The sequence below is a fragment of the Arvicanthis niloticus genome, chromosome 2, assembly GCF_011762505.2.
Source record: "Arvicanthis niloticus isolate mArvNil1 chromosome 2, mArvNil1.pat.X, whole genome shotgun sequence".
Classification (NCBI taxonomy): domain Eukaryota; kingdom Metazoa; phylum Chordata; class Mammalia; order Rodentia; family Muridae; genus Arvicanthis; species Arvicanthis niloticus.
The window spans coordinates 58557709-58583603 of NC_047659.1; the positions used below are offsets into that span (position 1 = coordinate 58557709).

Sequence of the window (25895 nt, forward strand, 5' to 3'; positions counted from 1 at the left end):
AGATGTAAAGAAACAGGTCAAGATGTCTGTCCTGAAGGAACAACACTGTTGTCCAAAGCAACTGAACCGCAAGGGGTCTTATTTCTATGGCTTGGCTTTATTCTTCCAGTTCTAAAATCATGTCTACTTGAACTTCCTAAACTGATGATCATCAGTTTTCCAAAACCTCCCTTCAAGCAAGAATCCAATAGGTGGGCAGTGGTGGCGCACATCTTTAAACCCACAATTTGGGAGGCAGAGGCAGACAGATCTGTGTGAGTTTGAGGCCTGGTTTATAGAGTGAGTTCTAGAATAGCCAAGGGTACACAGAGAAACCTGTTTGCCTCCCACGCCACCCTATCCACGATAGAAAGCAAGAAACAGGAAAGAAAAGAAAAAAGAGAAGAAAAGAAAAGAGAAGAGAAGAGAAGAGAAGAGAAAAGAAGAGAAAAGAAAAAAGAGAAGATCCAAGAATAGGTTTGAAGTCTTCTGGGTGGATTTGAGAGGCTCATCCCCTAACCTTTGCCTTAACAACGTTTTTGTCAGCCTTGAGATCCAGTTCCACACACCGCATCAGGGAGGAGCTGTGCTAGCCCTCTGGGAGTTTATAATTAAGTTCAGTGTGTGGAGGATGGAAGGGGAGGGAAATGGCCTATAATTACAGAGTTCTGTTGGTGAGCGCCTGCCGGGCTAAGTGGCAGAAGTAAGAGAAGTGGATAAAGCTTTCTGCATTCTTAAACAAAAGTCTCTCAGAAGTGCCTGGAGGAACCAGGGAACGAGGTGTGCCTGGCTCTTTCTTTTGATTGCAGCCCGCCCCGGCTTGCGGGGCTTCTTCTGGAGGCGCGCTGCCACTGGCCCCTGGTCCTTTGGACCTGGGCCGCAATCCCGGGGCGGCCTCACAGGACCCGCCGCCAGCGCGCACGGAAGTGCGCCCGGCCTTCTCCTGTGGGAGGCCACCGTGAGCGCGACTTCCTCTTTCGGCGGGGCGGCCGGGCCTCGCCGGCTCCTCCTCCTCCCCGGCCTCCTCCCCCAGCCCGGGCAGCTCACTGCCCCGAGGTACGGCGCTCGCCCGGCCACTTCTCAGCGCCAGGCACCGCGCGAGCCAGCGACTGAGCCGACAGAGCCGGAGTCCCGCGTCGGACACAGCGCCTCCTGGGTGGCCGCCCGGCTCAGCCTCGCGCCGCCCCGCCGCCCCGCCGCCCTTGACCGCGAGCGCACAGCCCAGCACCGCAGTTCGGGCGCGCGCAGGCGGCGGGCCGCGGCCACCGTGCACCGGGACAGGGACTGTAGTCTTTCGGCTCCGCGCCCCGCGCGCGCCCCGGCGATGGCTGCTCCCGGGCGGCTGCTGCTTCGCCCTCGCCCCGGCGGCCTCCTGCTGCTGCTGCCTGGCCTCCTGCTGCCCCTCGCCAGCGCCTTCAACCTGGACGTCGAAAGCCCCGCCGAGTACGCCGGCCCCGAGGGTAGTTACTTCGGATTCGCCGTGGACTTCTTCGTGCCCAGCACGTCCTCGTAAGTGGCCGCGCTTGACTCTCCAGGCACCCCCTCCCCCACCGCGCGCCCTCACCCAGCCGATCCGCACCCAGCCGCTGGTTCCAGGGTCCTCCCGGCCCCAAACCGGCCTACGCTCTCCATCCTGCGGCTAGCCCAGGTCTGGCATGGATGAAACGTTTGTAGGGATGATCAACCCTGACACTCAGCATCCACTTTCACCCTGTCCCCAACTTCTTCTGATTGGCTGGGGACAGTGCGAGAGAGCTTTGAAGGAGCTCTGTTAAACATCCAGTAAAAGTGAGAAATCTGTACAGGCTCGTCCTGCGGGACTTTTGGCCGTCTCTGTCATTCTGTGACTTGCTTCACTTGGTCCTAGAATTTTTTCCTCCCGTTCCAGTTAGCCTCTTTCCTAGTGCTTTTTTTGCTCTCTGAAACTAGCCCTTCCTCTCCCTTCGTGTTCTCTCTCTCTCTCTCTCTCTCTCTCTCTCTCTCTCTCTCTCTCTCTCTCTCTCTGTTTTTTTTTCACTCCTCTTCTAGACACTCCGATGACTAAAGTGACCAAATTGCTGCACTACATCGTAAAGGACTGAGACCTTTGCGCCTTTGAGGTCCACCAGATGAATGGAATGCGTCATCTGCTCCTTTTCTAGTCTATTTAGGTCATTGTTTAGACAGAATGGCGGTGAATGCTGAGTTTTCACTCGCTGCAGGTCACTTCAATACTGAAGAATTCAGCAGGTCACCTAGGCTTTCAAATTACCCACGTCCCGTGTTGCAAAGTCTCTGAGGATTTGTTATTGTCGTGTTTTGGATTAAAGTTGTCTTTGACTCAACGCTGGCATCTTTCTCATCCCTACTAGTGTTAGAAACCCAGATTTAATTAATGTTTTTTTTTTTTATGTTTATTACATCGTTTTTTTTTTTTTTTCTTCAAAGAAACGGTTCCTTTGGTTACTTCTTAGGGCTCACAAAGGGTAACAACACATTTTTTTCTTACAACAATTTTTTCCCCTCAAGATTTCGTTTTGGGGGAGGCGCAAAGCATACTTTTGATGGGTAGGTGATACAAAGTTAATTTGAAGGTGACCTAAGTTTGTCTGAGGTTGTTAGGGCAGCCTTCAGGATTTGTCACCGTTTTCCTGAACACTGCTGAGTATCATTGGTACCAGTCCTTAAATCAACACGTAGCGTGGGTGGGGTTGGCAAATGTAGCCCACTCAGGACTTGATTCACACTGCCAGTGCTTTCTGTTAGATCTGAGCTCACATTCTCCAAAACGATAAAAGATCGATTGCAGACATCTGATCACTCACACAATAGGTGATTGATCTCTTTCTGGGGATGGAGTGGAGTTTGGGTCCTACCCAGGGGCCCAGGCTGCTGAGTCTGTGCTAAACCTCTGAGCTACAGCCACATCTACTCTATCTGATCATTTTAGTTAGCTCATCTTTTAAAAGTTTCCCTTTTTTATGTATTTTTTTAAGTGTATGCTTTTTATATGACGAGCACTGTACTTGCTCCCGGGGTGCATCCTTTAGATTTAGTGTTACAGAATTTTTCTGACTGAAGTATTCTCTACCTTACATCAGGAATTAGCATTTAAATACTTCAGAGTTGATGGAGTGTTTGCAAATGCTATTAATTCCTTTTACTGTTATTTAGTAGGGTGTTTTTTTTTTTTTTTTTTTTTTTTTTTTTTTTTTTTTTTTTTTGCTTCTGTCTATGGCAAAGATTTAGTAACCAAGATAACATGGCAGGAACATGGCAGGCTGGCAAGCTTTTAAATGATTTATGCCATGGAAAACAGCAGTTATGAGCTATTGGTGATATTTACTATTGTGGATTGCAAGGAATGCAACTACTCTTTGGAAAACATATGGCTAATGGCTAATGGATTTGCTATGAGCTCATACGTTTGCACAGTCTCATGTTTAAAGGAACTTGTGTATGAGGTTTTTTTTTTTTTTTTTGTTTGTTTGTTTTGTTTTTAGAGACAGGGTTTCTCTGTGTAGTCCTGGCTGTCCTGGAGCTCACTCTGTAGACCAGGCTGGCCTTGAACTCAGAAATAGCCTGCCTCTGCCTCCCAAGTGCTGGGATTAAAGGCGTGCGCCACCACCGCCCGGCAGTTTTTTGCTTATTATCATAGTTTTTGTATTATCATTATCAGTTGCATATATTCTTTCTTTCTTTCTTTCTTTCTTTCTTTCTTTCTTTCTTTCTTTCTTTTTTTTCTTCCTTTTGTTCTTGAGACAGGATTTCTCTGTGTAGCCCTGGCTGTCCTGGAATGCATCCTGTAGACCTAGAACTCAAAAGTCTGCCTGCCTGTGCCTCCCAAGTGCTGGGACTAAAGGCATGTGCCTCCATGCCTGGCTTATCATAAACTTTTAAGGAAAAACTATGTAATCAAGTGTTCATTAATGAAAGAGCTCCCCACCCCACCCCCCATTTGAAAAAGTATTGATTAATGAGGAGAATAGCAGTGATTCCTACATATTCCAGTTTCAGAAATCTAAATACTATGAAATGGTTTCACTTCTCTTTTTTCTTATAATAGATTATGAGTGATAATATCATCTTCATATTGTTACGGGAATGAATGCATCAGCACTCATTAAGAAGAAATGTTAAGCAAAGCTTCCAGGATGAAGCTGTGCACTGTGATATTCACCTGTAATCTTAGCACTTGAGATGTGGAGGTAGAAGGATCAGGAGTTTAAGCCCCAGTTATGTCCTGAGTTCCAGGTCTGCTGGGGTAACATGATGCCCTCTCTCAAAACAGAAAAGGTCTTAGTTTCAAGTTCTATATCTCCATTAGAAACAATATTGCAATAGCTGTGGGTCAGTTAGCCCGAATTAGCCTTGCAACTCATTTTGGCTAAAAGTGAATTATATTTGCATCAAGAGATGTTGGTTGCACCTTCATTTCTATTAATGGAACCCTCCTTTCTCTGTTGCCCTGGAGATCATTTCATATTCCTCCCTCTCATTTTCTATTTTACTTTGTCTCTCCTACTACACTCCTCTGAGATTAGTCACTGCTTAGTCACCAGGCAGAAGGACTTACAATCTCTTTCTTGTTAATGTTTCCTTGCTTCTAGCTTTGCTTTCTGCTTTTGCTTCTGCTTCTTACTTGAGCCTGCGCCCTTCTGGGCGCTCAGATCGTCTTGAATCATTCTGCCTATTATTTGGTGGATAGACCTGCAAAACACCTTATATGTTTCTACTGGTTTTATATTTCCGAAATTTTTTTTTTTTTTAAATCTCGATACTCTGTTGCTAAATTCTTTGTAAATTCTTTCCCCTTGGCAGAGGAAATCTAAACCCAGATTAAGGCCTCCTGAAGGAAATTTTTAAAATTTCCATGCTGTAACCATTGTCATAATACCTTAGACAATGACTCAAAGTAGTGTACTTACCTGAAGTCCCAGCTCTCAGGAGGCTGAGGCAAGAGAGGACTGTCACAAGTTTGAGGCCAGCTGGGCTATATAGTTAGTTCCAGGATGGCTTGTTTTGGCTACAGAGTGAGACTTAGTCTCAAAAAACACACCCACACCTTAAAAAAAAAAAAGACTTCAGCATGTTTTCATAAACTTGAATGTGACTGCTATTGTGTGGCTTAATTTTTCACAGATAATACATCTGACTAAACTACAGTCTTTATTATTTGGAAAGCAAATCTTACGTCTGTTACTTTTGCTTAAGATCATAAATTTATTGGGTGGATGTGATGGTGGACACTTTAATTCTTAGCCCTCGGGAGGCAGAGGCAGGGAAATGCCTGTGAGTTCCAGGGAAAATGTATGAAATGTGATAGTTTCCGTTTCCATTTTACTTTACATAGTTGTTGACCTGAAGCATTTGTTTGTTTGTAGAGCAAATCTGAAACTTTTGAATTACACCTCATCTATTTTATACACATTTCTTTTTATGTACATGAATAGTATTTATTTTTTCAGGAGTTCCCATTGGTTACCTCAGTGTCAGCTACGTATGTGAAACATGCTTTATCTTGGAAAGGTCAATGCTGAAAGCAGCCAAAGAACTTAGTTCATTTGGAAAGTTTGGAAATGTACTTGTCATTGTTTGGCCAGCTGCCCTGCTTGGTAGCCAGACTTCCATTCTGTGAAGCCACTGCCCTTCCTGTTCTGCACTGGATAGGAAATGTAGTTCAAGGGCATCCTCAGAGTGTCTCTTTCCCTTCTTTCTCTTCCCACCCCCACCCACACTGCTTTTTTTCCTTCCCATCTCTTGCCTCCGTCTCCCCTCTTCCCTTTCCTGCTGCTTCTCAGCATCTTTCCACTCCTTGGCATCACATGAATAGCACACTTATTTCTGGAGTCCTAAGGAGGCATTAGTACAAATAAATTGAGTTACCACATAGTGCTAGTGAAGGTGTGGCTCTTGGTCATGTTCTTGGACAAACTACTTTTGGAGTGAGATAGAGTCAGCAAGGAGAACATTGAGGGCATGTTCGATCTTATGTTGCTTAGCCTCAAAATATACATGCTCTTTAGGGAGGTCTTTCCAGCCCCATGCAACCTAGAGCTGGCTCCCCACCTGTCTGCTTTGCCCTGAAATGGTGTGAGCCAACTTTCCTGCCCTTTGCTTTTCCTCTTTCCCTTTGAGTTAATTACTTGAGTATTAATGGTTCTTTGAGAAGGCTGAGGAAAGAAAAGCTCCCTTAAAAGCAGGCTTTAAATTACTTCCTATTTCACTAGGAAATAGCGTATTAATTATATAAACTGCTGTTTTGATTGCTAATGGCATCATTGCGTATTGTTTCGAAGCTTTCAGACATTGTTTTCATTTATCTACTGGCCACCTGGGAAAGAATTTAGCTAATGACAGAGACAGAGCACTGTACCTCTGTTCTGGAGAACTGAGGACAGATTTCAAGTGACTCCTCTAGCTGACTTGCCTTGTTTGCACTGGGCGGTGTTGCTTGCTACACCGCAAACAACTTTTCTCTTCTGTCGCCTCTTTTACTGTACTTGGACTGCTGCAGGCAGTCGGCAGACAGTTTTAGCTGACTTTTAAGTAACATTACTTGCTTTTTATAAAGAGTTTCATTAACGTTTTTAGTCCTTAATTATTCTTCCTCTTCTTCTTCTTTCTTCTTCTTTTTCTTCTCTTCCCTTTTCTTCTCCTCTTCTTTCTTGTAACTGTGGCTTTTCTATGCCTGCCCCAGTTCCCAAATAATGCTTCCTCTGAGTCTGAGTGGCACATCCCCTGCACCATCCTCTTTCTCTGAGTTCCTTCCTCTTTCTCTCTCTGTCTAGAAGGCCCACCTTACTATTATGTCTTTTGCTATAGGTCATAGGCTTTTTATTTCAACCAATCAAAGGTGCCTTAGGCAGGCAAGGAAGAACAGAGACACACCTTCACAAAGTGTATAAAAACATCACTCTATCACCACCCCCTCCTCTTCCTTTTCCTCTTTCTCCCTCTCTTCCTTCTCTTTTTGGGCTCTCTGTGTAGCCCTGGCTGTCCTGGCACTCACTCTGTAGACCAGGCTGGCCTCTAAGATCTACCCATCTCTCCCTGCCAAGTGCTGGGACGAAAGGCGTGCACCACAGCAGCCCAGCTTCCTTAATTTTCTTAGCATCTTTTTACCCCCCCCCCCCCGTGCCCTCCAGTCTATGGGAATACTTATTTACTTCTTTAATACATAACTTCCTTTTAAGATTCTTTACTTTTTCCAAATCTCCATTCATCTCTTTTAAAATACTTAAGTATTAAAGGTAACTTTAAGTATTACAGTGCTATTTATATTAAAACAAACCTGTTTCATATTTTAAATTTTTATTGTTTTTAAATTATTAGCCTGGGATTAGACCCTGACAGTTCTCACATGTTTCTTCTTTATTCTTCTCCTTTTTCTATGCATTTCACCAGCGGGTGAGACTGCACATGAAGGCATATGTAGGGACACTGTTGAACATCGATATTAGCTCCTCTAATTGGCACCCTTGCAAGCCTGCACTGTGCAGTCAGCCTGATGAAGGCAGCAGACACTCAGGCTGTGTGCTGCCAACAAGTGACGTTTTCATTCAGTGCTCTCTCCTACTGTGCCCTTTCTTCAGCTTTAGCCAGAGGCCCTCCCCTAATAACCGACGAGTGTGTGCTGTTTTACAGTTGCCCAGCCAAGAAGATATCTGAAGTACAAAACTAAATAGAATTGTTACATGAGGAAATTGTTTTAAGAATAATTTAATTTAAATAACTGAACGATTAGGAAAGTATGGTTTCTGTGACCCAAGAGTTCATGGAGTACTTTGAAAACGACTTACTGTATGTAGTTAGACCTATAGCTAATGAATGCTTCGTTACCTGTTCAGGCAGAAGAGTGAATTAGAGCTCCACATTCAAATAAGTACTTCCTCATAAGTAACGAATAGTTTTGAAAAAAAATAGAAGGCTCTGAAAAGAAATATACAAAAGACTCCAGAGTGAGTGGCTTGTGGGTGTCAAGGCGAATCTGGGATCCAGCTACTTTGACTTGGAAGCCCATTGGTCCACACTAAGGGATCATATATATCCATGCTCAGATAGTCACTTTAAGAACTCTGAAGGAAGGAACCAAGTCCTCTTCAAGGTGCAGACTTTGACAAGCAGTGCATAGATAGTCCCAAGTCAGATCACTGACTACTTACGTTTCAGCCTTCTGACCCTACAGCTTGCATTTCAGCCTTCATGTGGCCAGAGGAAAGGGCAGAACATAGGAAACACTGGACGCGATCACCATCTTTAAGTCTGAAGGTTAGGGGAAGGGATGTGTGCTAGACTTGACAGCATCTCATGGAGGGAAAGGACCTGGGCTCCCCACTCTATCCCCAGTGTTAAAACACCAAGCTTGTAAGCCAGAAGCAGCTTAGAAAAGGGAAAGGTCATGTAGGCTTATGGTTCCAGAGGTATAGTCCATATAGCAGTGGAGGCATGGGGGCAGGTGATTGGAGTAAGACGCTGAGAGATCACATTTTCAACTACAAACCCAAAGCAGAAAGAGTGAATTGATGTGGGGTGAAGCATATAGTCTCAAGTCCCTTCCCCTTGATATCCATCCTTCAGCAAGGCTACGTGGACTAAAGTTTCCATAATTGCCCCACATTTCACCACTGACTGGGGTCCAAGTGTTACAATACCTGTGCCTCTGAGGGGCTTTCCCCACTCAAACCACTGTATTCTCCTCTCTTCTGAGCTGTGTCCCAGTTTCCCACTGATGAAACCACTGATTGGAAAATCTCAGTCCATGGACCATCTCCCCACTGTCTGTCTGTGAAAATAAAGTTTTATTAGAACCCCCAAAGAAAAGTAGCACATATGCCTGAATTATTCTCTCAACAGAGTACATTGGAAATTTTTTAGATAAAAAGTGAACATTTATGGTATCTCTCCCCATCACACTGTCCCAGTTTAAAATTTTTTTTTCCCTTTTTGAGACAGGGTTTCTCTGTGTAGCCCTGGCTGTCCTGGAACTCACACTGTAGACCAGGCTGGCCTCGAACTCAGAAATCCACCTGCCTTTGCCTCCCTTGTGCTGGGATTAAAGGTGTGTGCCACCACTGCCCGGCCTTTTTTGCTTTTCTTTCTTTTTTCTCTTCCTTCCTTCCTTCCTTCCTTCCTTCCTTCCTTCCTTCCTTCCTTCCTTCCTTTCTTTCTTTCTTTCTTTCTTTTTCTTTTTTTAGAGGGTTTCATGTAGCTCAGGCTGGCTCTGAACTTCTCAGGTAGCATTATGTAGCCAAGGTTTGCTTTGAACTTCTGATCCTCCTATCTCCTGTCTGATGCGATTATGGGCATGTGCCATCACACCTGATTTTAGGTGGTACTAGGGGTTGGATTTAGGACTTTTTTGTTTTGTTTTCTTTGTTTTTGCAAGCTAGGCAAAGAACTCTATGGAATGAGCTACATACATCTCCTGCTCACTTTGCCTGATTTGGTGGTGCCAGAGATCCCACCTCAGGCTTCAGTGATGCACTAGTTAAGTGCTGTGTTACTGCGCTGCATGTCCAGACTTACGGCAAAGTTTTGATCTAACTGAGAGGAAAACACACACAGACACACACAGACACACAGACACACACAGACACAGACACACACACACACACACACACACACACACACACACACACACGCAGACACTCACACGCAATATCTACAGCTAGATTTGCCTTTGTAAATTTATGTATTTATAGCAAAAATTCCATATTCTAATTTGCCTATGTTAATCAACAAGTTCTGAAAGAATTCAGGGTATTGTAATAACCAGGAATTTCTTTATCTTGTAGGTGAAACAAGTCTCACACTCAACCCTATTTTGTTTTTTCTGTGAAAGAAAGATTCTTGCTGAGTGAAAACAAAGCTGATTTCTTACTCAGAACCATTGCTGTGATGGGAGGAAGCCGGCACTGGTGTTTTACTGCTGCCAAATATGACTACATAAAGATTCATTAAACAGGGAGTGGCTTGGTTTGGAGTTTAATTTGGATTTTGATTGTGTGGGTTTCAAGATAAGTGTCAGAGGATACTTATTACCTAGCAGTCCACACAGCGGCTTTCCGTCTGATCTAGCTGAGCTCTGACTGCCACTACCCAGAGGAAGTGAGGTTGAACTGAAAAAATTTACAATAACTGCATTTTATATATTTGGTTTGTCATTGTGAGTTATACTTTGCCAGACCTTAAGGGACTTGTTTAGCCAGATGGGACGGCAGTGAGGCAGTGTCTATCTAGTGTTGCTTTCCTCACTCCCCGTCTCTCGGAACACTCATGTTTTGATACTGTTCAACTAAATCTGTCAGTTCCTGGAAAAGCAAAGTGGAGAGTTTCTTTTTCTTCCTTCTCTCGCTAAGCTTGCTCTTGTCTGTCTTCTCTCCCAGCTCCTCCTGGGTACAGATCTCCATTTCCCATGGGGACTTACTTAGGTGTCTCACAGACAGAGGGACGGGACAGACTGAGAGCTGAGTTCATGTTTTCTTCTGGGATCTTGCCTTCCCCTCCCCTACTTGCTCAACTAGACTGGAGAATGTGAAGAGTTGGATGGTGTTTTTCTTTCCTCCCCATTTCTATGTTCAAAGCCTAGGTGCCATCTCTCCCTGTTCATCCTACTCTTAGTATTTCTTAACTCTTCTTCCATCTCCCTTGGCTAATGAATCTTGTTTGCTTTTTCTTTCTTTCTTTCTTTCTTTCTTTCTTTCTTTTTCTTTCTTTCTCTCATTTTTTTCCTTTTTCTTTAATTCTCCAAAGTCAATAAAGTCTCCATCCCTAAGGTTTTAAATGGAACTGAGATTAAAACTGATGGTCTTACTATGTCTGAAAGGGACTTGATGATGTAGCCTTTGCCAGGCTTCCAGGCTGTTATTTTGGGCCACTCCTAGCTTGCTCTCTATGCTTAGCAGTAACCCCTTGTCTCTTCTGTCCGGGAGACCAAGTTCTCTCCTACCAAGGATCATTATGCAGTGCTTAAGGTGTCCCACCTACCTCTTCATCTCCCTTTCTCACCTCCCTTCCCTCCCCTCTTTTATAACCACTTCCTAGATGCTCTTTCTCTCCTGAGCAGATTCCTCCCAATTCACTGTGCAATCTACAGAGATCATTTCCCTGAGGACTTTATCTCTAAAGGATCTCCCTTTCCATTCCCCTGACATCTTCCTGGAGAGAGTTTCCTTTACCTAAAGGAACTCTTTCCCTTCCATTCCTTGAAGGTAACTTTTCTTTATCTAAGGAAGGCCTGCCTGCCATCTTTACTTCCAAGAAATCTTCTCCCTTGGCCAATTGCTTGTCACCTTCAGAGTAATGTTGCATGATTTGTTGGCTGGCTTGGTTTCTCATGGAGAGAACAGTGTCTAGACCAGGCGTCTTTAGTGCCAGAACTGAGGCTGATGTAGAAAATATGTTTAAGCCTCTGCGTTATTTTTTGAATGAGAAGGAAACAAAAACTTAGCCAGGACTGGTGGTGCACATGATTTTAATCTCAGTACCTGGATGCAGAGACAGGGGGATCTCCGTGAGCTCAGGAAAGACAGCCATACTCTGAGGACTTATTTGAGAAACAAAAAACCAATAAAACAAAAATCAATCAAACAAACAAAAAAATGTGAGGGGGCAGGAGAAAATGGAACTTAAGAAAAAAAAGTACATTTCATGTGTGTGCGTGTGTGTATGTGTGTGTGTTTGTGTGTGTTTGTGTATGTGCACGAGTGCTATGGTGAACATGCATGGAGGTCAGAGGACAACTTCAGGCATTAGTTTTCTTTTTCTACCATATATTTTCTGGGAATTGGACTCAAGTCTTCAAGACTTGGCAACAATAACCTTTACTATCTCACTGGTCCAAGAAAATGTATGTACTTAAAATGTATAGTTTGGGGTTAGGGAGATAGCACTGGCTGTTGTTTTAGAAGACCCAGGTTCAACTCCCAGCACATACAAGTAGCTCACAACCATGTGTAACTCGAGTTCCAGGGCATTCAGTAAATACTCTCTTCTGAACTCCATAGGTACAGGCACGGAGGCTGTACATAGATACACTTGCAGGCAAAACATTCATACACATAAAATAAATACATTAAAAAAATTAAGATGTACAGTTTGGATACTGTACATTTTTAAGTGAATGCAAGAGAGATTATTTTATAGTGGAAAAATTATGCCATCCAAAAGTAGTTTTTGATGTATTTGTGAATAGTATCAAAAGAATGTTTGGTCATGAATCATAATATAAATATTACGCTTTGTGTCATTTGAAATATCACCTGGCTTTTGTGTTTTAGCAGGATGTTTCTCCTGGTGGGAGCCCCAAAAGCAAACACAACCCAGCCTGGGATTGTAGAAGGAGGGCAAGTTCTCAAGTGTGACTGCTCATCCAGCCGGCGTTGCCAGCCCATTGAATTTGATTCAACAGGTAAACCTTGACGCTGTTGGCCAGTCTCTTGATTTATGTCATTTGGTTGGCTGGTTGGTTAGTTTTAGAGGCAGAGTCTTACTATGTATCCTTGACTAGCCTGGGGTTTGTTGTGTAGACTAGGCTGGCTTTGAACTCACAGAGATCTGCCTGCCTCTACCTTCCGACAACAGTGATGAAAGGCTTGTGGCACTATACCTGGCCCATTTGGTCCTTTTTCTTGCCTTATTTTTATTTTTGTTTAATGTAACAACAGGGCTGGAGAGATGGCTCTGTGTTTAAGAACACTTGTGGCTCTTGCAGAGGACTGGGGTTCAGTTTTCAGGACTCACTTGGCAGCTGACAAGCATTTGCAACACCATTTTGGGGGACCCAGTACCCGCTTCTGGCCTCCAGAGGCACCAGCCATGTACATGGCTCACATACATGTGTACAGGTAAAACACTCGTATACACAAATAAAAGCAAATACATCTTTTTAAAAAAGTAACATCTAAGACACATCATCACCTCACACCCACAGGGAGACTTGTCTGTATAAATGATTCGTATGTGTTTGCTACAGCAGCTCTGTGTATCTCCATTACTTTGGATGTCTTCCAAAGGAAACTTACAGTGTCAATATGTAGACATTTTGGGAAAACCTACTAAGATAAGTCTCTGTCTCTTCTGGGAATAGGGAGCTCCCAAGAACAGTAGAGATTTCTGCTGTTTTACTGTGAGCCAAATTGAGGCAGGACTCATTGACTATTGAAGATATTACCTCTTCATTCATCCATGATTCCCAGGCTTGATGTGACGCAAAAAACAAAAACAAAAGTTAAAGAGTCATCTTGAGTAGTCAAATAGATTTACGTGACAAAAAAAAATCATAAACACATTTTTATTTAAAATGTGCTGGAAATTTATATTGTGTTACTGATAACAGGATAATTTTATTTCTGGAACAAATTTTAATGTCAATGAGGGCTGTGGCGGTAAAAAAAAGTTAACCTGTGGAAGATGAGAGTTAATTCAAATTTTATATTTACATCGTTGGAGTAAAGTATTCAGACTTCTATATGCATTTATGTTGGCATATTCATATATATTTAAAAGTCTGGGGAGAGGCTGAAGAGGTGGCTCAGCAGTTGGGAGCCCTTGTTATTTTGAGAGGTCTTGGGTCTGGTTCCTAGCACACATATGGTAATTCACAACCATCTGTAACTGCAGTTCCAGGGGATCTGATGCCTTCTTATGACCTCTGTGGATATGAGGCATGCATGTGGTATATACATAACTGTGCAGTTAAACTGTAGAGGTGAGTGGGAGACTATCCATATAGTGAGCTAACATAGTCTGTTTCTTCTGTTTTGTGTTCAAGCCAGTATTAGTTCCCTATTGCTGGTATCAGAAGCTATCCCAACCCTGGTTTCTTTCTTTTTTATTGCTGGAGATTGAATTCAGGACCTGTGTGTGGAATATGTGACCTCTGAGCTTTTTCCCTTCAGCCTTAGATGTCTTTCAACAGCACAGGTTTATTATAGTCAGTCCTACAAGTTAGATATCTGTAATGGATCTCACTGGGCTAAAGTCAAATGAGCAACCCAGCATTTCTCTTGGAGCCAATAGCAGGGAACCCGGAGCTTCTGGCTTCTTTCTTCAGCTAAGGCCAGCAGTATTGACAAGATTCAGTGCTGCCTCACTTGGACTGATGCTTGTCCTGGCTCCTCTTGGACACACCCAGACATTTTCAGATGATGTGGTTGATCACACCTGTCAAGTCTTTTATGGCTTGTGATTTCCTGTATTGCTTAGGAAGATTCTGGGAAGTAGGATGGACATCTCTGTTGGAGTAGTGTTATTCTATTGGCCAGAACCTCTTTACATGTTTTAAAATTTGATATGGTTATGCTGAAAGCTGCTTCCAGCAAGAGCTCTGTTTATATAAATAGGCTTTGCTCCTTCTCTTGTTCTTTTTCTGTTGGCAGCTGTGGTTACTTGGAATGCAAGCTTGACTTAGAAGACTGAGATTCAGGCTCGGATACTTCCTGGGTGACCTTGGGAAAGTGATTTACATTTGCTAGTATCAGTTTCCCAGTTTGTCAGGGAAAGCAGAGTTGTCATGTAGATCAATGGAGTTTGTGTCTATGAATTCACTCATAGATAGCAAAGTGCTATACTATATAAGGGAAGAATTGATTGTTTATTACAGCCTCTAAGACTGGGTGAAGAATAATCATGAAAAAGGAATTACAAGAAAGGAAAGAAAGAAAGATAGTTGTGGCTGTTAAGTGAATGATGTCTTGGTTTACATTATAATCTCTGTTATTGTGACTTTTGGCAAAACCCTCTTATTCCCACGTGTTTTCCTTTTCCAAGGAAGCAGATGTTACTAACAGACTCATCACTGCCCAGTTTTATTTATAAACAGAATCTTTTCCAGCTGGAAATGGCCTCACGTGTCTCTTACTCCAGCCCCAGGGTTGGCTAAGACAGTAGGGTCACTGGGGCATGCTGGCTGCCAGACTAGCTTCAGGTCCAGTGAGAGACCCTGTCTCAAGGGAATACAGCAGAGAGCGATAAAGAAGGATACCTACCAGGCTTCTGGCCTCTGCATACATGAGTGTGGATGTGGGCATCCACACACCCGAAAGCATATATAACACCCCACCACCCCCTCCCCTTCCAGAAGCATAGGCTGTTGATCTCCACTGGGGAAGGAATACATTCCTCTTTCCTTGGAAATACAGGCTTGACTGCAAGCTTACGGATAGTGCCTTTTAAAAGTAGAAGGATCTAACTTCATCTTAGAGAAGGTCAGATGTACCCTGAGTACCCTGCTACTGCAACGCTCAGGCATGTTTCTAGAAGGTTTCAGCTGCAGGCAGCAGACAAGCCTGGCCACGCAGACTCATCCCGAAGAATGCTGTAAAGTTATTTCCCACACATTCCTAGCCTTTGCTTTAAATAACAAATGTAAAAATGGCCTCCGTGTCGTATACTTTCCAGCTTATGAAAACTAAAACACTTAGGTAGACTCTAAAACAGCTTTCTGCAAGTTTAACTTCCTCCTTCTGGCGAGTTTTTCTGTCTTTCCGAGATATGTCTAGATTGTACACTTCTAGTAGCCTTACAAATTACAAAGTTAAAACAAATGAAATGTAGTTTTTTTTTTTTTTTTTTTTGCTACAACATGATCCAGTTCTTTTGTTATCGATTAACATCTGTAACATTTGACCAATCCGTTTCACATGATCCCTTTAAATCTTCTCACAGTTTGATCCTACTCATGCCCATTCTTTCAAGACTGGGGTTGGTTTTATTTTTTTTCTTTTTAAATCTCCAGTAAAGGGATTTTGTTTGAAACTGTTTGAAGCTCTCAGATCACTTCCTCCCCAACACTAGCGGGAAACAATCCAGCATTGAGAGAGCAGTGCTGGCTCACACAGGCCTGTGTTTGTGCTGTGTTCCTGCAGAACCTCAGAGATGGCTTGTGGGATGAAGGGGGAGAGTCTGAATAAGTCTAAATAAACAATGCTGGTACCCAGAAAAATGATCTCCACCTTGTTTCTTCCGGATACACTTTGCTGACTCTTCTTGTTTATCTTTAGAGGACAGCTGTCTTAGGTAAACAATGTTTCTGGATAGTTCTGTGGAAATTAGTGACAGCATGCAGCTTTAGTGGGGACACAGAGTATGAGAGAGGGAGGGATCATGCACCAGCCAGATCAGCTGAATCACCATGGTGACCAGCAGAATGACAGCTGTCAGCCATGTTGTTCCCACAGGTCTGCTTCTTCACTGTGGGCAGCAGAGGCCTTGGGTCTCATTTACTGATGCATCATTACCTAGATTACCCTAGCATCTAGACAGAGATTTAATTAATGAATGATCAAAGGGCTTTCTTCCTCTGACCTGGCAAGTTTCACATAAATAATAACGTCTATCAAGAGATTGTTTTCCTCAAAAAAATTTACTCACTCAAATTTATTTTTTAGTAATATCTGAGTTGAAGTTGTATTTGGGGTAAAAACTGGCTTGAGGAGGTTTTTGAAGTGTTTATTTTACTCAAGGATTAATATGAAATGACATTTTAACAACTTGTTTTAGCAACAAAAACCAACAAATTCTCTAAGAACCTACCTAAATCATCTACTTATTCATAGAACTCATAGAAACAAATAGGAACCAAATGAGTGCGAACACATTTAACTTCTAAATAGAAGCGAACTCTCTTACTTCTTTTTAATATTTCAGCATTTCTCTTTTAAAAAGAGTGGCCTAATCTTGTTAAAAAGATATTCTTTAGTCAGAAAAAGAAGAGACAAACACATAGTTTTAGGTTAACAGGGTATCTGCGTCTTAAGATTTAGCATTATGTTAATGATATTTTAGTTCCCCAGCAAACTGAACCCTGCATGTCTGGCATTAGCTTGGGAAATACTTTGGAGAGAAGAAAGAAGCATTAGATACTCACACCAACACTGAAGGGGCACTCTTGTGCTTCTGCCCTGAAACATTTGGGAGTTTGGTGGGGAGCAAAGAACACATTTTGGAAGCTTGCAGAGAGAGAGAGAGAGAGAGAGAGAGAGAGAGAGAGAGAGAGAGAGAGAGAGAGAGAGAGAGAGAGAATTTAACTTTCAAGTCTCCAGTGATTTGCCCCATGATTACATTTATTTTATTTGTTTTAAGATAGGGTTTCTCTGTGTAGTCTTGGCTGTCTTGGAACTTGATTTGTGTATTAGACTAGCCTTGAACTCATGAAGATCTGCCTGCCTCTCTGTCTCTCAAGGGCTGGGATTAAAAGTATACCACCATGCATTGTCCTCCTCTGAAGTTTGTTTGGGTGATATGAGCCAGTTGTCTAACACATTTGAGATAAAAACAAACAGCATTTCTCCAGCCCTGGAGTCCCTGGCCTGTGTTTTATTTTTCTTTTAAGAGTGGCAACACAGTCCAGCAGTTTGGGTGGCTCAGCATAGAGACAGCAGGACAGCGGTGACTTCGGGGTTGTGACTCAAAATATTTACTTCCCTCATGTGTTCCAGAGTGGCTGCCAGTCCACGCCAGGTCCTGAATGAGCTGCCTGTGGGTTTGTTTGGAGAGCAGCCTTTCCTTGCTTTCTCCCGCCTACTCTATTCACACTTCCTTTCAGCGGAGCCACTGTCTGATGTGGACTCTAGTATTTTAAGACTTGGGCTCTTAGTGAAGACAAACTTCCTTTGGAGCAAGCTTCTTGAAAGGATGGAGATCTGAAGTTGTGACTGTTGAAGCTGGAGGAGGCAGTAAAAGTAGTAGGTTTTGTGTGTGTGTGTGTGTGTGTGTGTGTGTGTGTGTGTGTGTGTGTATTTATGATTATTGACTTAACTTTGGGTGTCAATATAGGCTAGTGCATATATCAGCTATATTTAGTGATGTAATTGGACATTTAGGGAAGATTTATTTTATGTGTATGAGTATTTTGTTTGCATGTCTGTCTGTGCATCATGTGTGCAGTGCCTGTAGAGAACTTAAATTACTGGATACTCTAAGACTGAAAATACAGATGGTTGTGACCTGCCATGTGGGTGCTAGGAATCAAACTGGATCCTCTGAAAGAGCAGCCAGTGCTTTAAACTCGGTGCCATCTCTCCAGCTTCGGAACTGAAAAAATTAAATGCATGGTGCTTTAAGGCATGGCTGTTGATTCTGAACACTTCTACGTTTCAGAGAAGCTCCAAGTTGTTTTGGAATGAGAGCCCCTCTGTGCTGCCCCATTTCTCCTAAAGTAGTACTTTTCAGTTATGACCCCTTTGGCAACTCTATCTCTAAAAGTACATTACAGGGCTGGAGAGATGGCGCAGCTGTTAAGAGCACTGACTGCTCTTCCAGAGGTCCTGAGTTCAATTCCCAGCAACCACAGGGAGGCTCACAACCATCTGTAATGGGGATCTGATGTCCTCTTCTGGTGTGTCTGAAGACAGCGACAGTGCACTCACATATATGAAATAATTAAAGAATTATTATCTTTTTTTTTTAAGTACATTACAATTCATAGCAGTAGCAAACTATGAAGTAGCAGTGAACTAATCTATGGTTGGGGCCACCACAGCGTGAGGGACTGTATTAAAGGGTCACAGCATTAGGAACGGTGAGAACCAACTGTATTAAAGAGTTGCAGGCTCAAGAAAGTTGAGTGTCGCTGCCCTAAGGAAACCAGGCTTTCTAATATTTAATTTAATGTCATTTATTTTTTTGAAGACAGGGGTTCTACTTGCTAGAAGAGGCTGTTATTAGGCTCATGATTTACCTGCCTCACTGTGCTAAGATTACAGGCTTACAGCACAATGCCTGCCTTAAATTAATTTTTAAAATTTCTGCTTACATCCAAAACACATTTCTGATGTTTGATGCTTTAAAAACAAAACATAACAAAACGAAAAACCTCTGACTGGTGTTCATTTGTTCTCAGTAGGTGGTAAATAGGTTTTCATATGGAGAAAAATCCATAGATTTTAAACTGGTTTATAAGTATAAAGCAAATATATAAAATTCGCATGTATTTTCTGTGACTTTTCTAGCTTCCATTAATCTTGATATCCACAGAGAGAAGTCCCTGAGAGGCATTGTGGCAAGAGGTTTTCTTCTCTCTTTTTGGGTGGTGACACATGCTTTTAATCCCAGTACTGAGGAGTCAGAGACAGGCAGATTTCTGTAGTTTGAAGCCAGCCTGGTATACAGAGTGAGTTCCAGGACAACCAGGGCTACACAGAGAAACCCTTTCTCAACAACAAAACAAAACGAAACAAAACAAAACAAAACAAAACAGGATTCTCTCTCTCTCTTTCCCTCCCTCCCTCCCTCCCTCCCTCCCTCCCTCCCTCCCTCCCTCTCTCCCTCCCTCCTTCACTTCCTTTCTTTTGGGCATCTGCATCTTGGGAACCAAACAGGACCTTTTCAAACAAACGGAAGAAATCACTGCAGTGGGAAAAAGCCCAGGAGGAAGACTGCCATCCATGGTTCTAGGAAAGCTTCCCTTTTCAGTGTATGATTCATTGTAAAGAGGAAGTGAATGCTGAGAAAAATACTTGAAGTACTCTAGTAATGGGACAAGGCAGTTCTTTACCAGGAGCTCCAGGCTCTGGGTGCCAGCAGGAAGTGTTCCTCCTCTGGTGTCAGGGTCTCGGACATGCTTGTCCCTTCTTAGCGATCCTCCCCCACCCCCATGTTGCTTCACACCCTTACAGCATTCTTGAGGATCTGCCACAGATATCCTGGAGGTCATAGCCCCCTCAAGGAAGGCTGCTGGGGCTTGGTCATCCTCAGTCAGCAGTCTCCCTGAAGTCTACTAGTATCACATCCATGCTGTGTTCAGTCTTCAGGCTCAGGAAGGGTTTTGGCCACTGCTTTTCCAGGTGGCCAGCAGTGTCAGGGGTAAAGCTGTCTGGTTCGAGGTTCCAAGAGCAAGAGGAAGGTGCTTCCTAGGAACGAATTGAGGTTGTCTCCTAGAAGGATCTGTGTCTCAGGAATGGTATGGGGGAGATTTTTTTTTCCCATAGGTTGATGTGTTGCTTTTTACCAAATATTACATATTTATCTATCTATTTATTTATTTTTATTTTTATTGGATATTTTATTTACATTTCAGATGCCATTCCCTTTCCCCATTCCACTCCCTAGAAAACCCCTATCCCATCCCCCTCCTCCTTTTTGCTTTTATACAATTTTTTTTTAATGTTGATCAAAGGCTTTATAAGTTTGGTAATGCTCAATAACAAGATGCCCATACAATCAGAAGTGTAACCCAATACCCAACCTAGATATAACAACTATCTTTGACTGGCGGAGACACAGGAACATCCGCCTTTATGTTCCTCTCCTTCTCTCTGTCTCTGACGCTCTTTTTCTCTATCTCTCATCTCCTAACTTCTCCTCTCCTTACTCCTCCTCTTCCTTTCCTTACTCCCCCCACCTTAGTTCCTCCTACATATCACCTTTCCTGTTAAAATAAAACTTTTCTCTCAAAATACAATTAGAGCATAACTATACCAATTTGTGTCAGTAAGGTACAAGATAGACCTAATACCCAGTCCATCATTTTGTTGATTAAGCAGAACCTCTGTCATCTCTCCTAACTAAAAGTCTTAGCTCTGAACCTGGCTTTTTTCTTGGCTTTAGAATGAATGTCAGCTGAAAACCATCCTCTCAAATCTTTTCTCTCAAAGTAAATAGCCGGGATTGGCTATAAGACTGTAAGTCTTTAACCCCGTCAGAAATCCAGAATGACTGAATTAACTGAAATTATGGGAAGCACAAACCATAACTTCTAAAACTTAGCCAATTTATAGAGACCACTGAACACCTGGACAGTCCCTATACTACAAAACGTTGGAGCATCTGATCTTTAGCCTTCTGGCCCAGGATCATCTGACAGACCTTAGTGATGCAGAATTATTAAGGGCTGATTACTCTGTCTTGGCAGATATAATCAGTCGACTATTCTGCAAGTGTGTCCTTTTCTGGACAGTAATTTGTCTGTAGATGGAAAGAGGTAATTCTTGCCTAGTGGCTGTCTCACAACTGGAGTAACTCCAGAGATGCTCAGTTTCTTCTTAGAATCCAAGACAGGAAGCTGTCAGGAGCAGACAGGTCTCTAATCAAAATGAACATTAATACAGAAATGTTTGTAACATCAATTCTGTGGATTTCTGATGTTTTGAAATCCAACTATCCATGTAAGGCTATCTGGACTGTTGTCTGTTAACTCCTCTCAGCTATTTCTAAATAAACTATAGAAAACACCCCTATGGTATAGGGGGAGATATTTTGTATACCATTTTATTTTATATTTTACTTCTATACTGTTATCAAAGAGTTATTTCTTTTTAATTATATGTATTTTTGAATGTCTGTGGGTGAGTATGTGCCATGTGTATGCAGGTGCCCTTGGAGGTCATTGGATCCTCTGAGGCTGTGAGCCTCCCTGCGTGGGTGTTGGGAGCTGAACTTGGGTCCTCTAGAAGACTTGGGCATTCCCATATCTGAGCCATTTCTCCAGCTGTCTGTACCTTGTCTGTCTGTTTTGTCTTTTAAGGAGAGTTAGACCATGGTGGCTGTTCTGAGCTTTCATTACTTGACAATGTACAACAACAGCTTGTGCTACTGTATACAAACTTAAAGCGAAGTATATTTCTTGAGAAAAACATTTATTGAGACAGTTTTGGAAAGTGGAATAATTAAATAACATTTTACAAAGAGGAAACTTCTAAACATCCAGGTATAAAATAATGGAAGAAAAATGACTTAGCACAAGGGTGCTTGAGTAATCCCTGGGAGGACGTTCTCAGCATGGTGGAAAGGCCCTTCACAATTCTCCTCCTGACGTTTCCTCCTCTAATGTAGAGAACAACCCTTAATACCCTTAGAAATCCACAATTACCTACTCTTTTATTTCGTGGCACAAAACTTGGTCTAGAACGCTGGTTCTCAAACTGTGGGTCATGACCCTTGGAATGACCCTTTCACAGGGCTCACCTAAGACCATCAGAAAACACGTTTACATTATGCTTCATAACAGTAGCAAAATTACAGATATGAGTAACAATGAAACTAATTTTATGCTTGGGACCACTAGAACATGAGGAACTGTATGCAGCATTAGGAAGGCTGAGAATCAATGGTCTAGAAGGTATTTCTTTGTTGGTACTGTACAGCTGTATTCATAGGCTCTCATGATTGTACTGTAGTAGACATGCGTTTCCATAAGAAACCGTGTCATCATGCCTTAGGTCATGAGTGAGTATATGCTGGATTTTCAGGTAGCATTAGAATTTCAAGAGGAAGGAATGAGGTTTCTCAGGCAAATGAGCCTTGAATACAAAGGCTGTGTATAGAAATGAGACTACCTAGTTCCATGGATTGAACACGGGAGAAAGGGAGGACTTAGATATCAAATAGGCATATCTTGAGGCTTTGGTAGAAGTATATCCATTAGAATAATAGTCGATAATGTGCCATGCTCTCAGAGAATTTATCACCTTAACCTAGCCATGGACCTGTGTCCTAGGCCCCAGTGATATGCTCTGTTGAGATTGCCACATGTAGTGGAAGAACACATAGATTAGACTTGGAAGGATATATATATGAAGGTTCCATAAATCAGTCTGAAAAAACTGAAAACAATGGAAACAGAAAGAAGGCATTCACTAAACTATTATGTGGTTATGAAATGAGGCTATTGTACAGCATTCAAGATGATATCAGAAATCTATTTTCACTGATTATTGTTTGGAGGGAAAATGGTAATATGTATTTTAGTCATAGGGCTTTCCTGTGTTCTGACATTCATACACGTCTTTATGGCAGGAATGCCTGGGAACATAACAGGTGGTCACAGCGTTTGTTACAGTTACTCAACAATTTAAATAATTTAACTGGAAAACCTGGCTTATGATGACTTTTCCATATCTGTGATATAATTGGTGATGTTAACAGTAAACCAGAGACACTAACATGCCCTTTTCTCTTTCAAGATTTAATTTTAATATTATATGTGTTGGTGTTTTGCTTGCATGAATGTCTATGCACCATGTGTATGCAGGGATCTCAGAAGAGGGCATCCTGGGACTAGAGTTGCAGCTGGTTGTGGGTTGCTAAGTGTGTCCTGGGATCTGAGCTCTAGTCTTCTGCAAGAGCAGCAGGGACCTTTAACCACTGCGCTATCTTCTAGCCCCACACACTTTCTGATCAGCTAGTATCCTTAAGCTATCTATATATAAAGTACAAGAGATGACTACAGTGTAGGCAAAGTGTTCAGCTAATCAAAGGACACTTTTTATTTATTTATTTATTTATTTATTAACATAATCACAGTATGTAGCTCTGGCCATCCGAGAATTCACTTTGTAGACCAGGTTGGCTTTGAACTCACAGATATCTGCCTGCCTCTGCCTCCTGAGTGCTGGGACCAAGGGCTCTGTCCCCTGCCCGCCACAAAGGTACACTATTCTGAACCTAGCCTGATAGAAATTGATTCTCGTGTTCTAAGAACAGTCTGCTTTGTTTCTGATCACACATACTGTTCTTTTCCAGGCAATCGAGATTATGCCAAAGATGACCCACTGGAGTTTAAGTCCCACCAGTGGTTTGGAGCCTCTGTGAGGTCAAAGCAGGATAAAATCTTGGTAAGTCTTTAGGAACTGAGGGGGGCCGGTTTGTGTAGAGCACAGGAAGTTTTGTATGTTGAAGTTGGAGTGAAATTTGGTCTGGCCCATGTGAGCATGCTGTTACTTACTCTTCCCTCTTGCTGCTTCCCAGGCTTTTGCTTCTGCCCCCTCTCCTGCCCACAATGTTCACGTTGTTGTTCGTTTCTTTCTGTTCCCTTTGATAGTCTCTGTGGCGCCATTGAACAAAGTCAATTCCTGCTGTCCCACACACTTTTTATTTATTTATGTATTTATTTATATTAGCATAATTCTTTGTTGGTTCTTTGTGGACTTCACACCACACACCTCAATCCCACTCACTTTCCAGTCCTGCCATGTCCACCGTCCACCCTTTTAACCTCTCCACCAAAGAAAATATAAAATTAAAAGTAAATTAAAAAAAAAAAAGATTCTGTCCTGAAAGCTGCAGTGTGACACACAGTGTGCCCTTTCTTTGCCCAAACATCTTTGCTTGTAAACATACACTGTAATGAGTCATTGGTCTAGATCGAGGCCTCTGGCTTCTGCTACCCCATCAATACTGGACCTTCACTGAGATTCCTCTAGGATATCCTGTTGTTGCCTTGTGTCATGGAGATTCTGCTGCTTTGAATCTGTGGGACCAGGTCTCTTCATGTGTTCCAGCAGTTCATAGATGTTGAGGTGGGCCAACTCACAGCCCTGGATCTGGGTCTGAGTTGTAGCTGAGTTGGTCAGCAGACCAACTCTCCCATCCCCACGACACCAGGGCAACTCTTTCGCACTGCCGAGGTAAGGGGCCGGGTCAGCTCTCCTGTATCCACATCACCACTGGTGCCACCATGCAGTGGCTAGTGAGGGACAGGACCCGCTCACCATGGTCCTCAGACATCAGTGTGGTTTCAGGCAGACTGCATGGCCTTTGGTGGTAACACAGGCTATGGACATCGACCTGATGCGGTAGGACCACACATCCAGACATGGCCCTTGGTGGAAGCACAGCCTAGAAATGACCATGGCCTCAGGTGCCATTGCCCGCTACTCACCTCAGACTGTTCCTCACCACCCTCATATCTCCAGCTTGGCCTCTAAATGGCACAGAAACCAGTCCACTTCTGTTTCTCTCCCATCTCTCCAGCACATACTTGCTCATCATAGTGCTGACTGCCCTCCCACCCTTTAAAAAAAAATCCTAAAACAATTTTATGTGTATGGATGTTTTGCCAGCGTGTATATCCCTGCACTGCGTGCATGCAGAGCAAACAGAGGCCAGAAAAAGACGTCAGATCCTCTGTTACTGGAGTTCTAGATAATTGTGAGTGGCCGTATAGGGGTTGGGGACTTAACCTGGGTCCTCCGGAAAAGTAGCCAGTGCTTCTAACTGGAGAGCCATTTCTGTGCTGTTTCCACAGTTCTCTCTCCTCCCCATACTTTTTAAGCACCCCCACCCACTTTTTGAGACAAGATATCAATCACTCTGTAACAGGGCTGTCTTTGAACCCACAGTCTTCCAAGTTCGGAGGTTACAAGTACATGCCTTCATGCCAGGCTCAGTCTTTTTCGTATCTTAGTTTATGTGACACTGTTTGTTTATATTTACTCCCTCCTGTCTTGCTCACTTTTAAAATGTCTCTATTAATACTTTTTCTGCTCAGTTCCTAAATGTTGGGATGTTTTTTAGCATTACTGAAGTCTCCATTGTTTTCGCTAACTGACCTATTTACCCAGAGGGTTTTTTCATGTTCCACGTCTGTGAATACAATCTATATATTATAATCTCCAAATTAATATCAGCTATCAGTTGGCCCCAACATTTTAAAGGGGTATCCCTAAATTATCTATTTTTTTGTCCTTCTAATAGAGTACTCTGAATGAATATGATCAAAGTGGGATTCTTGTTACCTTCTGTCAAACAGCATGAACAAATAACAGGAATAACTTATCCCTTGATGGTGTGGCTTCCCACTCTATCAGTGATTCCTATAAGACATAGCCCCCTCTGAAATGCACCTCTTCATAGGGTCCATCCTCTCTCTCTCCGCCCTGCAGTGAACCACCACCCTTGCTCATCCAGGCCAGGGGAGTTGCTTGTCTCGTCTGTCAGCTTCCTCTCATGCCTCAGTTGTAGCCTGTTTTGCACAGCAAGACTTAAGGAATCAGTGTTTCCCCCTTGATAAAAACAGCAGAGTGACTTTTTATTTCTGAATTTTTACCAAACATGGAACACAAATATCACTAAGATCAGGTTCATTGTAGTTAGGGTTTCTATTGCTGAGATAAAACACCATGACCAAAAGTCACTTAAGAAGGTTTATATCAGGTTACACTTCCTCTTGATAGTCCATTATCCGAGGAAGTCGGGGTAAGAACTAGAGGCAGGAA

The 25895-nt window shown here is 42.8% G+C and overlaps 1 protein-coding gene across 2 annotated transcripts in view; it reads left to right on the top strand.

Annotated features, from left to right (window-relative positions):
* Positions 1 to 956: 956 nt before the first annotated feature.
* Itgav (integrin subunit alpha V) overlaps positions 957 to 25895 on the top strand; it is a 72946-nt gene continuing 48007 nt past the window's right edge. Inside the window, exons 1-3 of one of the 2 annotated variants that reach the window (XM_034494250.2) lie at positions 957 to 1488; positions 12240 to 12370; positions 23422 to 23513. In XM_034494250.2, the coding sequence (XP_034350141.1) occupies positions 1304 to 1488; positions 12240 to 12370; positions 23422 to 23513 (408 nt within the window). In that variant the 5' untranslated portion in view covers positions 957 to 1303. The remainder of the gene's footprint in view (positions 1489 to 12239; positions 12371 to 23421; positions 23514 to 25895) is intronic. The other variant, XM_034494251.2, reaches the window with a different exon arrangement.